General features: G+C 38.1%; 1 protein-coding gene across 1 annotated transcript in view; it reads left to right on the plus strand.

Annotated features, from left to right (window-relative positions):
* DGLUCY (D-glutamate cyclase) overlaps nt 1-17,995 on the plus strand; it is a 52,157-nt gene that overhangs the window by 30,350 nt on the left and 3,812 nt on the right. Inside the window, exons 8-14 of the mRNA XM_041398034.1 lie at nt 1,202-1,393; nt 3,691-3,951; nt 4,410-4,509; nt 6,124-6,272; nt 11,089-11,208; nt 11,989-12,131; nt 16,663-17,945. Of these exons, the coding sequence (XP_041253968.1) occupies nt 1,202-1,393; nt 3,691-3,951; nt 4,410-4,509; nt 6,124-6,272; nt 11,089-11,208; nt 11,989-12,131; nt 16,663-16,806 (1,109 nt within the window). The 3' untranslated portion in view covers nt 16,807-17,945. The remainder of the gene's footprint in view (nt 1-1,201; nt 1,394-3,690; nt 3,952-4,409; nt 4,510-6,123; nt 6,273-11,088; nt 11,209-11,988; nt 12,132-16,662; nt 17,946-17,995) is intronic.

A 17,995-nucleotide genomic window follows, 5' to 3' on the forward strand; every position in this document is an offset into this window, starting at 1 on the left:
CCAATGTTCTCAAATCTGTTGCACAAGTGGCTGTCTATCCTGCTCTTGCCTGGAAGACTTTCACTTTTGTTAATTTCTACATTTTTTATATTAAAACCAGTAGTCATTAGTACATTCCAGGAAGTTTTTGGATAGTTTTTATTTTGCTATGCTACTTTCTCAACAAAGACATTTAAAATCTGCCACACCATCAGTACCCATGCTTTAGATGAACCTGCTAGCTTGTCACAAAAAAAACCTGTCTGCTCACAGGGTTTGGTGAGGTAGTAACACCTCAACAACCATGTTCACCAGGTGCTTTAAAGAGTCCCAACAGCTGTAGCTCAAACCAAGCAAATATGTACTTAGTAAAGAATCATCTTCTCTATTGTCAGCCTCCTAACAAAGAAAGTTTTGCTTGTTTAAGTATACCAGTTATGATTTACCTAACAATGTACCAATTTTGGCAAATCAAGTGTTACCTAGATTCAGACTTTTGGAGTCAGTATAAAGACAGAAAATATTTTCAGCTTAGGAGGCTACTGTGCTGTCTGGTCTAAAGAAGCTTATTTTTCTCCAGGGTTTTACTCGTATTTCCTTTGCTAATGTTTACTAGTCCACTTCTGTCATTACTCCTTTGAAATGAAATTGCCAGTTTTTATTGCCATGGTTTAACCCCAGCCAGCAGGATCAGGGAGAGAATTGGAAGAGTAAAAACTGGAAAACTCATGCATTGAGATAAAGACAGTTTTGTAGGGAAAGCAAAAGTCATGCATGCAAGCAGAGCAAAATAGGGAATTAATTCACTGCTTCCCATGGGCAGGCAGGTGTTCAGCCATCTCCAGGAGACCAGGGCCCCATCACAGATCATGATGACTTGGGAAGACATATGCCATCACAACAGACCTTTTGGAAGGGTACCAGAGTTCCATTTTTAGGTTGCCTCAAGTTTAGACCAAAGAGGACAATTGTGGAAAAAACTGATCTCAACTACCCACATGAGCTTTTTAAAAGTGAAAAAATTTTCAGATGTACATGTGTACATTTCTTTCTCAAAATGTGTTAATTGTTCCAATGTAAATTAAAATATCACCTGTTTTTGTAAGTGTCATCAGGCAGGGATTCTGTTGTTATATTAAGTAGCTTTTTGAAATTTTATTATCCTTATAATTTGTTACATTGCATTAATGACATTTAACTGAAGTATTTTCATTCATTTTAGGAGCTCCGTTAGCTTTTACTCATTCTCCTGACTGCACGTTCATTACCGACCTAGAGAAAGGTAATGTCAGAGCCTCGGGAGGAGTCCCACAGGTCCACCGCATCTCTCAAGATCCTCTGCATTTCAGCATTGTGTCAGCAGAAGCAGCCCAAAAGATAAAGACTCTAGAGACCCTCATTGGAATAGATCCAGGTATAAACAAAAACTGTCTCCCTTTAATGGATTTTTTGTGGGGTAGATACCAGCTATCTGCCTTTTTAGATATTTTAAATTCAAGAACACAATAAGACTCTAAAGGGGATTTTAAGAATTCTTTATAGAATACAGTGAGTTTATATAAATACATCTTATATTTTCTGTTACTGTAGTTAATATCAGAGTCTGGGCAAAGTCAGTCATTGTGGACAATGGAATATCTGATCTTGATGACTATATGGTCCCAAAGTACACAGAAGCAGACTGGAGAGTCCACAGGGAATAAGAACTGTTACTGAGTAAAACTGAAATTGGTATGTAGTACAGGGTTCCTCAGCTTGCTGGTAACAGCTACATGGGTATTCACTATGGAGTAAATAGCACATTTCTTTACATATATTCATGACTACTGTGATCCTACCAGAGAATTCCAGTAGCTGCATGTGTTTTTCAAACACCACTCTCTGACGGGTAGAATTATATTAATTTCTGCTGACATATCCATCACTGAGGTGTTTGATGGACCAAAGTGACCAGGTCACCACAGAAGATTGAGTGGTGAGGCTGCCTGTGTGTGCAAGGAAGAGAGGCAAGTAAAGGCACACTGAGTAGTGCAACCATTCCTAAAATACACACTGAGTTAGTCCCCTCTGGCTGCTGTAAAGTCTGAGCTCAGTGTGCCATAAATTTTCTGAAATCCTCTGTAGGCAGTAGTGGAAAACAGCTTACGCCCAGCACTCCCAAGCTCCGGGTTTGGGCTGTGTGCATACATTTGGGTCTGTTTATTTTTACTCACAAGGCCTCTCCTTTCCCACTCTCTGGAGCTGGCTTGGCATGATGCCATGCTCTGCAGAAATACAGGACCTAACTTAAAAGTTAGCTCATTTTATTGCTAAAGGAGAGTACAGTACTTTGTCTCAGTTAATAAAGTCAGGGGAGCAAGAAGGATGAATCTATGAGGAGACTGGAAAACACGAGTACAGTACTTTGTCTCAGTTAGTATACCCCACTTCTCAGAGACTTGTATTCTGCTTATGTTCACTTTAAGTTTTCTGAACTTTTTTCTCTGACCATTATCTGTGTATTGCCTGTGTATTATTTAGGAAGAACAGAGGGAGAAATGCCAAAGGGGAAATTGAGAACAAAAAGAGGAAAATGTGGGGGTCAGGGGAGCAAGAAGGATGAATCTATGAGGAGACTGGAAAACACCAGTGAAGACTTACCTCTATAAGCCCATCATGCTGGTACTCATGGTTTTCTTGAGTACTAGCAAATCGAAACAACTGAGCTGTGAAGTGACTGAAGCTTCCAAGTGACAGGGAAGGAACATGGGATAGGAAGTGTTTGAACAATGGAAGCCATACCCAGATAATAGTGTTGCCTATTTAGGGACTGACCCATAGGAAGAGACTTCTGTTAATATTCACCTGTTTCTCAAGGTCTGATAACGTGGTTCTCTGCTACATGAAGTGTTACAAGAACTTCTGGTAGAAAACAACTGAGCTGTGAAGTTTTTTCCAAGTGACAGGGAAGGAACATGGGATAGGAAGTGTTTGAACAATGGAAGCCATACCCAGATAATAGTGCTGCCTATTTAGGGACTGACCCATGAGAAGAGACTTCTGTTAATATTCACCTGTTTCTCAAGGTCTGATAACGTGGTTCTCTGCTACATGAAGTGTTACAAGAACTTCTGGTAGTCACCTGGATACCACTGTATTAACAGAGTTTATGAAGTCCCCAGGAAACTTACAGTGTCTCTGAAACCTCACTTCTGAGGATGATAATTTAATTAAGTGAAATTTATTTGGGAATTAGCTCTTCCCGAAGGGGATGGAGTTAAATAGAGACAAAGGATCAGTTTATACATCTGAAGTCTGCATCAAAACTTCTGTAAGGTCTGGGATGCTTGAGTTGCAGTCTAGCTTCAGTAGCTAAACATGGTCTAGCAGGACTGTCAAAGCAAAACAGAGGGCCTGAGGAAAGGAAACAATATGCAGTAAGCTCTCAGAAAAAGCTATTTACACTTATACCTAGAAATGCTAGATATAATAATTTTCAAAAGCTGACATTCTTAACCTGGAAGCACAGCTCATTATCTTAATTACTCATATCCTAGATCTTCTTAGGTTTCCTGAGGAAATTACCCCGTTCCTGCCTTGACAACAGGTTTTTCTCTCTTTTGTTTTTAACTCATTTTATGTCACTAAAGTATGTACTTTCACCCAGAGGGAAACTTCAGAAGGAGAGCGATCCATTGAAGCGCACTGCTCTCTTTAAAACCTCTTGTCTAGGAGAGCGGGGTATAAGGCACCTGCAGCGCCAGGGTGAGCTGCTGGGGGCCTGCCTGGCCCTGTCCCACGCGGGCTCCGTGCTCATCACCACGGGATTTCCCACCCACTGGAGCCACCAGCCGCCCGAGGAGAACGACGGCCCCCCGGGAGCCCTCGCCATCGCAGCCATGCTGCAGGCCTTGGGGAAACGGGTTGCCATGGTTACAGACCAGCGAGCCATGGATCTGAATAAAAAGATTATTGAAGAAGCTGTTCAACTGGGTAAGAGACATGGGTTTTTCAGTTTATCTTGCTAATTTGAGCCAAGTTTTGCTTCAGTTTTAATCTGTCACTTAGTACGGGACATTTTTTTTTCCAGAGAATGAATCAGAATTCATCCTCTAAGCTCTGCTCATCATTGTTGCAATGACATTTTGTTAACCTAGCTGGCAACAAGTTAATGTGTACATATCTGGGTACCAATTCTGGATGAGTTACTTGTGATAAATTCTTGATGTCTGTTCTTATTCTTGTAGACCTGTTTTCTACTTCAAGGTCCCATTTAACAGCTTTTACATCTAAACAAGTATAGGGATATAGGGAGCTCATCAAGAACTGTGTAAAGACCTTGAATTCTTACTGTTCTAGCAATTTTACTTTCTTTTTTTCTTAAGTTACTCAAAGATACATTATTCAAAAAAAAAAAAGTAGTATCTGAATTTCATTTTGCTTTCCCGTAGGAATCCTGAAGGAGCCCATCCCTCTATTGAGTTATCAAAGGGAAAGTGCCAATTCAGCTTTAATGTTTTTGTGTGAGAATGGGAATCCTGGAAGACCTAGGTATGTGTATTCCGTTTTTGAGAATGGGTCACATCTCCACTGTGCAAAATTATAATAAAAATAAGGACCTTGGTCTAAGAAGGCACAATGGCTGCAAGTAAATCCTTAAGACTTTGAATGCACAGAACAAACTTTAAAGCCAAACACTGTTAGTGGAGCATACACAGAGTACAGAATTCCTCAATACTCTGCAATTATGTACTTCTGGAGTACAAAAAAGAAACAATTCTTAATATATCAATAGTCCTTTTCCTTCAAAAAGTTTCTAAAATATTTCAGCTGTTATTGTATAAATATATATATGCACACACTATATATTATTTTACCAATTTTTAAATCAGTGAGAAGATCAAAAATTGTTATATCAAAGTCAGTGACAGAGCTAAGAAAAGTGTGCTGTGTAAAGTGTGTATTTTCTAGAGCTTTAGCTCTAGTCTGACAGCTAGGGAATCTGATCTGACTTAATAAAATGTCATGTGTTTGTAATGGTGTGATTAGGGTAAACACACTGGAGAATTTGCTAAGTAGCTGTATGCTCATTTCATTACTTAGCATGCAACTTATATTTCCTTGAAGTAGGCATACATTGCTCATTTTTATTGATCTTTCCTTGTATTTTAATATAGTTGCCCTTAGTTTGCATTCTTTAATAAAAAGGTCTCTCACCTCGGTATTTGCTTCATTAACTTATTGAATTCCCATTTCTTTCCACAGGTTAGGGTGTACCGTAATATTATGCATGATACTGTCTTCATTTTTTATGTGTTGTTTTAAAAATGTCTTTTATAGCTATGCTTAATTAAAGTACAGGCAGATTGTATTTAAATTGGTCCCTTAGTCCCAAAAGGCTGAAGTAAGTATTTTTTTAAAGTAGACAACTAACCTGCTAAAGGTCTCTGGAATCATTGTAGATACCCACCCACAAGAACATTAAATAATTCAGCAAAATTAGTAACCTCTTAACATTAAAATCAGAGAAATAGAAGCAAAATCACTTAATTCTAACCTACAGTGGCAGAACTGAGTACTATAGTTCTCCTTAAAATGTAGGACAGCTGCAGTACATCTGTCTACTTTCATAAGCAGCAAAACAGCCATGGACTTTAAAATAAATCCTTCAAATCTAAAGACCCAAACATTGCCTAACTAGAAACAGATGAATTTTTGCCAATGTACTTTAAGCAGAGAATATATTTGCACTAACAAGGATTTAGATGATCATTAATTTTCCGCTTTTTTGCTTTCTTTGAATGCACTTACAGACACTAATATTTTACAAGATACTGTCTGCTTTAATGTGAAACAGAGCCAGGCCAGATGGCTGACCCAAAGGATTGCTGGCTAGGAGGATTGCAGGAACTTCTCCATTTCTTGGTAGCAAATGTGATTTGGGGGAGCTGTACTAAAGCTATTAAAAAACACCTAAGCTAACCTTTGGAAAAAAAACCCCATAGACAACTACACTGAGAAATAACAAAACAGTGTCCAAGTTGTACCTTGAATCCCAAATGGTCAAAAAGTAGAACCAAGCACAAGCAGCCAACAGAAGTGCTTTTCATGTGAAAATCACAGCTTTGACTTCTTCCCTCTGTCTTTTCACTCACCTCTAACCAGATTTGATCACCTGGTAGCAATAGAGCGTGCTGGGATGGCTGCTGATGGCAATTACTACAATGCCAGGAAAGTGAACATTAAACATCTCGTGGATCCCATAGATGAACTATTTTTAGCTGCACAAACCATTCCAGGAATCACAACAACAGGTAAGTGTGAGTTTGTGTGTTGCTCTCAGGAGCAAGAGAAGCACAGAGCAGGAACTCTTACTGGTAGTGAAGGGGAGCAGGAGGCAGGTGCTGAGTGTCTGCTTTCAGGCTACAGCTGTTTGGTGGGATTTGAAGACACAATTGCTGGAGAAAAATTACAGGTTGCTATTGAAGGATTCTCACAGCCAAAAAAAAAATATTTCAAAGTTATTTAAGGACAAAAAAACCAAAAAAAGCAACCCAACTCCAGATGTATTACCTGTGCATAAATCTATGTACATACACTCTAAGTGCAGTTTTTGATAGTGACTTTATTCTGTATTTTTTGTGTTGAAGGCAACATAGAACATAAATGGTTGTTGGATGGTAACATTCCTTTTTAAAGTATTGGTTTTATGATTGTTATACCAGTTACATAAGTTAAAACAACAGTCTGGATAGAATATTTGTTTATATTGTCCTTAGCAGTACATTCCTTTAGGCAGGGATTACATATTTGCATCTGTTAAACTCCTGCCTTCCCCAACAAAATCTGTGTGTACAGTAAGAACCTTGAGAGGAATGCCTTGTCCTTCCCAACAAAACAACACTGGCCTTTGCTAATACTTCAAATGAGAATGCTTTTGTCAACTTGCTGCTCCTCTGTTTAGACAACAAACTTTATTTTCTTGAAAACTTATTTATATCTGGTTCAGAAAAAAATATGCCATAGACCATTGTACAATATCCTTGTACAATCAAATGCTTCCTGCTATCATGTGTGGCCCAAATGAGAGTTTTGGAGATATATAATCTCTATAAATATTAAAATCAAATTAGAAATAAGTACCCATGCCAGACTGATTTCTGTCACTTCAGAACACATCTGCTGATTTAGCTTTTTTTCTTCTTATAGTGGACTCACTGCTGTGTATTACCAAAAGAATGGGAACTTTGGCTGCTCAGTTTTGTTGTTTTTCAAATGTTTCCACAGCATTTAGAGAGCTTCTGCAGAGATAACACATAGTCTGATTTCACTCTATTGGTATCATTTAAAAGCTGTGTAGCAGGGGACTTCACTGATATGAGTTATTATTGTAAAATTTAAAATACTTTGTATTTAGATCTAATTTGGGGTTTTTTTCTAGTCATAAGATGTACCTTCCAACATTCAAAAGGAAGCACTCTAGATGGCACTGTCTTGGCAATCTCAACAGAGGACAAAGATTGACTGAATAAATATTATATAGGAAAAGCTCTGTTTTGTAAAGATGTCTAGCAAATGCCTCAGAGCTTCATCTGCTGCTGTTAGTTTCAACTCCTATCCCTGATTTTAGGTTGTTTTTACACGAATTTCATCTCTCCAGCTACGTACATAACATCACAACATGATTCTTTTAGTAAAAATACCCTAATCTCTTCAAATATCTCCCACAGCAGCTCAAAGTATATTATTCATTTGCTGGAGTTTGGAATGTTCTGCCAGCTGAGAATTTGAATCTATTCAGCAGAATGTAGTTTGTTTCAAACATTCTCTAAATATTCAAATATACTATGAAATGTCATTAATAAAAAATACCACAGGCTTGTGAAAAAGAAGAAAAGCAAGTTATTCAGATTGTGAATAACTGCTGTGAACTTTATCTGAAGAGATTTCTGCATGGGAAATGGTTTAACAAGTCAGAGGCTTTAAAGGACAGTGAAGGGATCTGCTCTGTTCTCCCATGGCATTTGTGTAAGTGGATATTCTGCTCTGGAGAACTAACTGGGTGTCTATAAGAAAGCAATGCAATTGTTTCTTACATTGTCTGTTGCCTAGTTAACATTTCTTGTATTGTTTATCACATTAATTTTTTCTGTCTGTTATTTTAATTGGGTAGCAATTTTTTGGGTTGGATGTTGAGTTTTTCAATATGTTTCTGCCAAGAGTAGTTTAACTTGGCCACTGTGGCCTTTGTGTTTGTCTCTCATTACTGATAGCAGTGTGTTGCTACTGATGAGGATAATTTTTTTTCTGGTGGGGCTGTCTTCAACTTTCTTTATGGTCAGTAGGAATTTGGAGGCATATGACTAGTTCCAGAATAAATGAAAATATTGCACAGAATTAGGGTGGAGTACTTGAATAACCTTATAGGCTAGAATACCAGAAAGATCAAGTTTTCAGCCTACAGAAATTCTTTATATAGTGTGCTCTGTGGCAAGAAGCACTGTGTCAGTAGGTGGAGAGGGGAAATGTTAGAACATTTGTTACATGCTGATTAATTGCTGTCAAGTGTTGCATTTAAAACAAGATCTGTGTTTTTTAAAAAAATCTGGTCTGGTAGTTTGACCACAGACAAAGCATGAGCAATGCCTGCAATTGCATGGGTATTGACATCCTAAAAACTCAGGGAGTGAGGAGCAGCCTTGAGGAATTCACAGAGTAAGAAGACATGAAAGGCTGAGTTTGGAAGGGACTCATTTTCCACATAATCTGAAATAAAGGATTAAGAAATGTTACTGGAACCACATATTATTTTTTTCAGCTGTCATACAATTGACATAGCTATATGCTATTTATATAGGAGCTAATTAAAGGCTTTCCAAAGTACTGCATGAAAAAATGGGGTCACACATTTTCCTTCCATACAGAAGATTTTTAGCACAGAAGACTGACACCTCCTGCATATTTCATGAATGTAGTTTCAGAAAACAATGTAGTCAGTGGGAACTTGCATGAAATATCCAGCAGAACTATTTTTCCTTTGCCTGGAAAGAAATTGGGCCCTTAGAAGAGGATTCATCTTGCCTATTTTCAGACATCTATATTTGAGATGTCTGCCTTGGGGTGAGATGAACTGAATGTGTGAAGGGAGTGTTTCTTTCTGCTGACTTTAAAAGCAGCATAACTGGCTGGCTCATGGACGGGTGGCTGCGTGTGCACAGGTGAATTTCACTCTGGAGATCTACAGTAAAATACAGTTCTCCTGCAGTGTGTGGAGGAAGAAGAAAACAGATGGGAGAGGAGACTTTTCAGTGGAGTGTTCTTTTCCTCCCAGTGTCACACAAATGGGATCCATCCACAGCAATAGATCTACCCATTGTGCAGCCATCCCAGTGACAGGACTCCCACAAAGACAGGAAAAGCAAAGCAGGGCAGATAGAAAAAGCCCTGAGCAATGGATATATTTCAGTTAAAGAAACTGTTGGTTATTTTCATGGGACAAGAATTCATCTCAGCCCTGTTAAAGAATGTTAAGAGCAAAATTTTTCATTTTGAGTATAAGAAAAAGAAGAACATTGTGTGTGATTCTTACAAAGCAGTAGAACTTACATATTTATATAGGAGGATAGAAGCACCTGGATTGCATCAATAGCTGTTTGAAAAGTACTATCAATAAAGAGATTTTTGAATGCATAAATTAACTCCCAATGGTGAAGTAAATGTGAGCAGATTATTAAAACAGACAAAAAGGAGTAGCTATTCCATGGCAAATCCTTTTATGTAAGCTGTGTGTCACTCAGTTACACCCTACTTGACTGGATAGACTTAAGGAATCAAATAAAAATTGCTGCTAAGAAATAAGTTTCCATTTCACTTAAAGAAGAAATTTGCTACAGACACATGAGATATTTATGCAGTTACTAAAAGTGTTAAATTTACCAGTTTTCAGGCCTTGAAGTGTAAATTATAAATATTGTAATTTCTCATCTGTAACACATACTATGCATTAGAGCACAGTCACATTTCAAATTAAAATCTGATACATCCCAGTGAGGACTTGGAGCTCTTTCTGTTCTGTTTCACAGACATGGTCAGAAATTTTTCTATAAAATCTTCAAATTGAAAAAGATGCCATTCAGACTAACAGATGAAAGAGGCATTTTAATTTCCAACTAAATAGCAATAATATTTGATTAATAATGATAAATAATAAATTAATTCAATATTTTTTAATCTATTGGTAAGAGACTTGAGGTACCATCCAGCTTTTCTGTAAGCTGCTAGTTTATATGTTACCCTCATCTCCAGGTATCTAAATGACATCTGACAGTTTATGTCCTAAATACCAGGTTGCCTAGCATTTTCCTGAAATTGCATAGATCCCACTGATTTCACTAAAAGCACTAAGACAAGTACACAGTACTTGTGCAAAAGGTCCTGCATCCAGTATATAAGAAAATTAAAATGAATAAAGACTGGCTATTTTTTTGGTAAGTGACTGTGAAAAATGAGAACAGTAATAGTATATGGGGCTGGGCTCTTTGTGTACTGCAGCACTCTGGTGATCTGTGTCAAACAGATGGGCAGTGCAGTCAGGCCTGCTTCTGCCCAAACCCTTATCTATACTTTTGCTTGTCTTTCTGCAAAAATTGTTCTTTCTATTCTGATTTTAAATTAAAGCTTGTAACAAGCCAAAGTTTTCTATGCTTTCTTTATCATAGGATTGTTGGCTGATTTCTCAGGTTGATTTGGGTTTAATTTTCTATCTTCTTTATTTGTGCTGATGTACTTGTGATAACACATTATATAGACCACTCAGGTAAGGCCTTCCATAAGCAAAGTTCACTGTCTTGATTCTGTCTGCAGTTCACAATCACTTGATAACTTTGATTTCTTTTGCATGCACGCAGTGTACATTGCATAATAAACTTAGAGGTTGGCATGTAATAGGTGATGCTTTCAGCTATTTCATTCAGTCTCCTGTTCCTAGGTGCTGTGGATGTAAAATGATAAACCATTTCATATGCAGCTATCAACTATCACAACTGTGGGGAAGAAATGGGATGTTTTCTAAAGGAATTTTCAGTTATTTGCTGTGCTCATATTCATTTTGTCTTTTTCCCTTTTATAAAGGTGTTGGAGATGGAGGAAATGAACTAGGAATGGGCAAAGTAAAAGATGCTGTAAAGAAGCACATAAAAAATGGAGATGTTATAGCTTGTGATGTTGAAGCTGATTTTACTATTGTAGCTGGTAAGGGATTTTTGGTGGGGTGGGACAGTAGCTGATGTTTGAGAATAGAACTGACAAGGAAACATTTGTCTTTCCAAGTAATTTTTACTGGCCCTTTCCAGGTCATCCTCAGCAAACTGATCTATCTCTGTATTATGTACATTTTCTGAAGAGTTAAGCACATGTTGCTTCAGAAGAACTGACTGAAAATTGAGAATGTTCCATGAACAAAGTGCACTTAATTGGAAATAGTTGGGAAAATCCTGAGTATTTTTGAAAGATCACATATTATATAAAATCACAGAACCATGGAATCCTAGAATGGTTTGGGTTGGAAGGGACCTTGAGGATCATCTAGTTCCTACTCCCCCTCCCATGGGCAGGAAGCCTTTCACTAGACCAGGTTACTCAATAGCAAATGTTAATAAGACTGTGGGAATTAAAATGTCTGTGCACATACAAATTTTCAGAATAATTGATAAACTTCTGTTTAGAGTGTGCCCCTATCAGGTACAAATTAGTCATATTGCCCCTTTACAAAGAGATAAGTTCTTTCAATAATCACTCAGGGGCAAACGTATGTTCTTAACGTTCTCGATGCTCAACAGAAGTTGAATGTTATAGTTAAAATTCCGTTTTACACCAGCATGAATAAAATCCACAGCGAGAGCGAGATGTTCAGCACAGAGCGGCTGGTGAGCGGGGTGGTCTGCGTAGTGCGGGGCTCGGGTTTCCGTTCTGCCCCGGTGCGTGGCACGAGCAGCGCCTCGTGCCCCGGCGCTCACCGCGCGCTCTCCGCAGGGGTCTCCAACTGGGGCGGCTACGCCGCGGCCTGCGCGCTGCACGTGCTGCGCCGCTGCCACAGCCACGGGCGCTACCTGCGCAGGGCGCTCGGCGTGCCGCGCTCGCCGTGCCGCCGCGCCGGGCTGCCCTCCGTGCGCAAGGTAACGGCGGGAACGGGCTGGGAATGGGCTGGGATGGGCTGGGGCTGGGGATGGGGCTGGGGCTGGGCTGGGGATGGGGATGGGGCTGCGCGCAGGGATGGAGGGGCCAGCGGCTGCCGAGTGCTGGCCAGGTCTGCGGGCACTTCTGGGGGTTCCTTGTGAAGGAGCAGCGCGCTGTCCTTAGACTGCTTCCACAAAGGATTCAGACAGAGTGCAAACACAAATCCTCCAGTATAAATGTGTTCATGTCTTGTAGCTTCAACAGTGCTACTATTTTATGGGCAATGAAAGAAATTCTTGGATTGAGATACAGTGATTAAAATTCCTGTTTGCTTCCTTAGTATCAGTCATGATTTTATAACCCTCTGTTGTGGTGTCCTTTAGATGTCTGCTTCCAAAATCAAAAGTCACTGTTCTCATGCCGTAGCCACTCCATACTTCTGATCTTTGAACCTTACTTCTGATCTTCCCCCTTTTCTAGTTTGCTAGAGTCTTTCTACAATTAGTTTTGAATGTTTCTAAATTAAAGGTGGAGAAAAACTTGTACAGGAATATTTTTAAATGTGTTTTGACTAATGCAGCTCTGTACAGTGTGATATTCTGGGAATGCAAAGGTTTCAGACTGAGAAAAAGGAAAATAAGTGAGAGGGGTGAGAAATGACTCTGATCTGTGCTCATCCTGCTGAGCACGTGCCTCTATTTTTAACTTGACAGTGGTTAAAAAAAAATCTGTCTACACACACACACACACCCACACACACCTTAATGATTAAGTTAATGATTAAGTAAGATTTGTTCCACAACTTTACAATAAATAAGGAGCTTCAAGATTTCAAGATTCAGCTTTTTTAGCAGAGATTTGGACAAACCCATTAAGTGTGTGACATCCAAGAATGCTAAGCAAAATGCAATCCATCTACCTTAGCTACTGTCCAAAACAAAGAAGTTTTTCTCCTGAGATGATGGGACATTCTGCATGAAATTCCAACAAAGCACCTTTACGTATTTTAGAGTAGATCTCACTAATTTTTTTTAAAATTCTTTCTATCTTAGTTTTTCATCTAAAGGTCATAAAACTGAAACTGATCCCAACACATGGCATAGCCATATAGCTTAACAAAGCTTTTCAACACAGTCTTTTTTATAAAACAGGTTAATTATTTTTCAGTTTTCAATGTTTTTTTCTAGTTGCATCTACTGGTTTTTGACCTTTAAATTAATGCATCCTAAAATGACTATGATCAAAATTCCTGGTAATGAGATACTGTAATTAAGTGTTGTATTGTGTACAGGAAAACCTTGTTTTTGTTTTACTAAGCTATACAGCTGGGAATATTAATGATTCAATAATGGGCTACTGAAAGTGCAATACTAAAATCTGCTGAGATAAAATTAATGGAAACAGTTTTGTGGAGGAGAGAAAATGACAGAATGTCTGACAAGAAAATATGATATCTTTAATTATAAATCACACAACAATGAACAGTGCAGAAGATTGAATACATTAGTATTCACATAGTCCATTAGTATAAAAAAAATCAGACCATTTATGTTTATATGGCTACTTTCTGCAAAATTCATCTTCATTTAATGCTATAATAATTACCCTAATGAGATAAAGAGCAACACCACACAGATCCATCTCGGTGTTTATATTTGTGATTGTAATTGGAAAGAGGACATTTGAAGGAGTCCCTCAGCACCAGACAGCTTTCTTATAATGTGTTTTGTTTTTCTTCAAAAAATGGCACTTCCATGAATGCTGTAGGTCGTAATTACTAAGTGAAGACTTCCCCTGCAACACCAACATTATTTCCCTTCAGGCTGGTGTTCAAGCAGTGTCAGGATGGCACTGCCAAACCCCAGGACTGCAGAGTTCTCCCTTCCCACTGAACAGCAAACTAAGATTGCTCTGAGTTCATGTGTGAGCCTTTCCACACAATGAGAGATGCTGCAAAGCATTTGTTCTGTGCTGAGAGCTGTGGGAACAGGAAACAACTGGACCTAAACAATCTCTTTACCTTTATCTTTGCTTACCTAATCATTTGATTATGGTATTGGCTTGGTTTTTCAGATGTTCGTAGTACTTTTACACCAAAGTGACTGTAATGAAATTAATTCATTCATGCATATCCAAATGTAGCTAGTGCTAAACGTACTACAGTCAACTCTGCATTTTATTGCATCTCACAAACAGGTTAATATATAAAGCATTTCTTCTTTTACTGAAGTCTTTATTAATGGCAACATATTAGCTGTATAGTGTTTTTTTAAATTATGAACTATAAGAATATTAATTATATTATTAATATATAGGTGTGACATTTTTAGTGTGCTTTATTAGTTTTGTCATTCATAAAGAAGCTTTCCCCCTTGAATAAAGCACAAACTAACAAGATATTTTTCTATTAATATGATTATTTTTTCCAGTTACCCACTCCCAACATAATTATTTACTAAAGAGAACGCTGTGGTCAAATTGCAGCCTGTACAGCTAAGGCAGCATGCTGTACATTGTGTTTGCTTATTACAAATGGAAGCTGTAGCATTTTATGGCAGGCCATGGTTTCTCAGGCATAGTTTTGTGGCATTAAGCAAGCAAACTTTTTTACCTCATATAAGCAGAGCAGAGAGCTCTACCATGTAAATATGTAGCACAAACTATTCATATTAGAGATTACATTTTGTGTATCCAATTTAAGTGTCTCCTTTGTGACAGGAGAGAACTCCTTTACCCTTTTGCATTTAGATACACTCAGTGCTAAGAGAAACCTCTGTTGTGCAGAAAGATCTGTTGTATATATTTGCATTTATGTATATGATCATTCACATGATATAAACTGATGTGCATGTGTAATTTTATTAACTATAAAGTAGCAAATTTTAAGCTACTAATGTATCCAGATAATTTCCTTAAATAGCTGTGTCACTGCTGACACCATGTAACTATGCATATTTTTCCTTTAGTAGAAAACCAGAGCCTCATTTAATTTTGTTACAGTTAAGAATTAGGATGATTTAGAAGGAAGTAAAAGACAGATCTTTAGAAAGTGCATTCACAGAGCAGGTTACAAAATTAAACTGAATTGATCACACAGGGCATGCTTTGCTTCATTCAGAAATTATTATATTGTGGCCATTTTACCATTAGGTAAAATACAACCATATTGTGTCTCAATTCAGATCCTCAGCTACTGTATTCTTTGTGGTTTAGAAGTGTTCCTAGAAAAAATGCTAACATTTGATAAGAGAAAATTAGATATTTTAATGTTACTTTTTTTTTTCATCATTCATGTGTCCAGGAGATAAAGAACTTCTGCTAGGTTGTTGTGTGGTAATGTCAAATATGAAGTGTTAAAACCTAGAGGGCTCTTTGTCAAGGACACTGGTAGGATTGTGGCAGTAGCAATTTGCATGGAAATGGAAATGGTACAGTAGACCAAGCCCAGAAAGGGCTTTCCTAGTAAAGAAAGAGAGGGAAAAATAGATAGATGAGTCTTACATAACCTATCACAGGATTGGCATAGAGAAACCTAACAAGTGACCAGGTTTTTAGTTTTCTTAGACTTTCATTAACAGAATTCAAGGAATAAATTCTCACTATAGTAAATGCTAAAAATTAGGAAGTTTTACTGTGTACATTTCATGGCAAATTAAAAGCAGTACAGTTTGTGCCAGACATACATTCACTTGAAAGCAGATCTTCAAATTTCACTGTTCCCTGTGGTTTTTTTCAGAGCTCATTTTATCCCATCTTTTCATCACACAATGCTAACTGGCCCATAGCTCACAAAAAATGATTTTGTTCCCTCTGTGTAATTTTACAGCTGAACTTGGAACACACTTTGTTATCTGCTTATATTAGTTAAGCAAGAACATAACTGTAGTTCTAAACAAAGCATATGCTACTTCGGAGCTTGCCAAGGAAGCACAATTTCCGAGGCTGTTTTTTCCCCACTCCTTCCCTAAGCAACCAGAATTCTCATAAAATCAATAATGAAAAGGGAAGAGAGGGCCAAAGGCACAGAGAGATCAGAGAAGCTGCAGGAAAGGATAGTGAGTGCAGCCCATCCAGGTGCCCTCTGTAACCTTTTTTCCTGGTGCACCCTCCTTCCCTTCTGTCTTTTTCTATAAAATTGCAGCTGCAGCCAGCTGCCTGGCTGGAGAAACCACAGATGGATGTTTGAGATACTTTGAGTGGAGGTTCCTCTGATTCTGATTTGTGCACTATAGGAACTTGAAACCAAGCAAAAAAATGATTTTTTCTGAATTGACTCTAATGTTCTGTTGGAGGCAGTGTGGGAAAAAATAATATTCAGTGGTTAAATAGCAGTCAAGATTTTAAACCATCTGACACTCCCTGCACTCCAGCTGCTAAACATATTCTTTGGGACAAGATAGTACTTGCAAGTTGATGGCAAAATAAATATGAAGGATATGTGCAGTCTCTCCCAGAATTAAAACAAAGATCTTGAGGACTGCCCTTGTCTGATTCAGAATTTAATTATACTCTGTTTCTTTGTTTTTCAAGGAAGAAAAGCTTCTGAAAACACTTGTGCAGCTCGGGGTCCGCAGTGGCAAAACTGCCAGTCTGGAGATGGAAGTGGATGGGCTGCCCTTCTACAGCACCCATTCACTTATGATCGAACAGCTGCTGCAGGAAGCACAGCAGTGACTGCTCCTAATGACTTCTGCAGGAAGGGTTGCTCCCATATCATTCCCTTATTTTTGAGGCTCTCTCAAGGCGTAAAAAATCAGGAAAAGATGACTTTTCATCTCTGGTGTCTTGACCACACACAGCCTTTCATTGTTTTCAGTACAACATCTCTGTGAAACAAGAAGAGGATATGATCCACTTGATTTACCTTTTTTTTCTGTAATTTTAATGGAAAATTGAATTTTGTAATTTTATAATTTTATAATGGAAAATGAATATTAAATGATATTATATAATAAGAGGTGATCTGGCTTTTACAAAAAAAAGCATGAAATTACAATGAGATATGACTGCACTGCTGTTCTTGTTTTACTAACCTCATAACTGCAACAGGAAGTAACTCTCATAGCAACTTAGATTTAAAAATACTTGTGGTGAGGAAAACAGCTACAGTAGAGAGGAAGATTCAAAACAAAACCTTCCTGTAGCCTCCCTCTAACACTGTGTTCTTATGGATAGTTTGTGGAAGTGTGAGGAGAGAAGGAGAAAATTTTAACTGAGCTAATGAAAATAAGGGCAGCATTCCACATCTTCTGTGTAAAGGGTTGGCTGTGCCATTACCCCCTGTCATATTAGTAATTTGCCACTTACGTATTTTGCCACTTTATGGATAATAAAGTTGTAGACATTTCAGAGTGTCCTGTTGTTACAAAGAAATTAATTGAATACAAAATAATTATTAAAAATTAATGATTAGAAATTAAAATATGATTAGAAAAGAATAAACATTTGCATTCAGTATGAAATAACATTATGTAAATAAACCTTTACATGATTCCTGCTGTAGAAGTTCAGCTCCTGACAAGACCAAGTGAAGTAACATTGAATTTTATCCCATAGGATTACTAACTCTGAAGCAGTACATGACAAATGGTTGTGAACTGTGCCCAGCTGTTGTCATTTAAAGCTGTAATTTTACCTTAACTGCAGGTGAGTGGCAGCACCACAGTGCTGCTGGCTGTCAGCCCTCCCAGCAGAGAGAGGAGGGTACATTTGAACCCCTGGAACACTGGTGCTTTACCTGTCATAAAATGGAAGTTGCTTTAGTTGGACTCCAGCAGCGAGCAACACTTTATATCTCTTTTCCTTCCTGGCAGGTGAGTTTTATTTTCCTTCTTTGATGCAAGACAAACAACTTTTTCCAAAT

This window comes from Onychostruthus taczanowskii, unplaced genomic scaffold (assembly GCF_017590055.1).
Source record: "Onychostruthus taczanowskii isolate IOZ18803 unplaced genomic scaffold, ASM1759005v1 scaffold1, whole genome shotgun sequence".
Classification (NCBI taxonomy): domain Eukaryota; kingdom Metazoa; phylum Chordata; class Aves; order Passeriformes; family Passeridae; genus Onychostruthus; species Onychostruthus taczanowskii.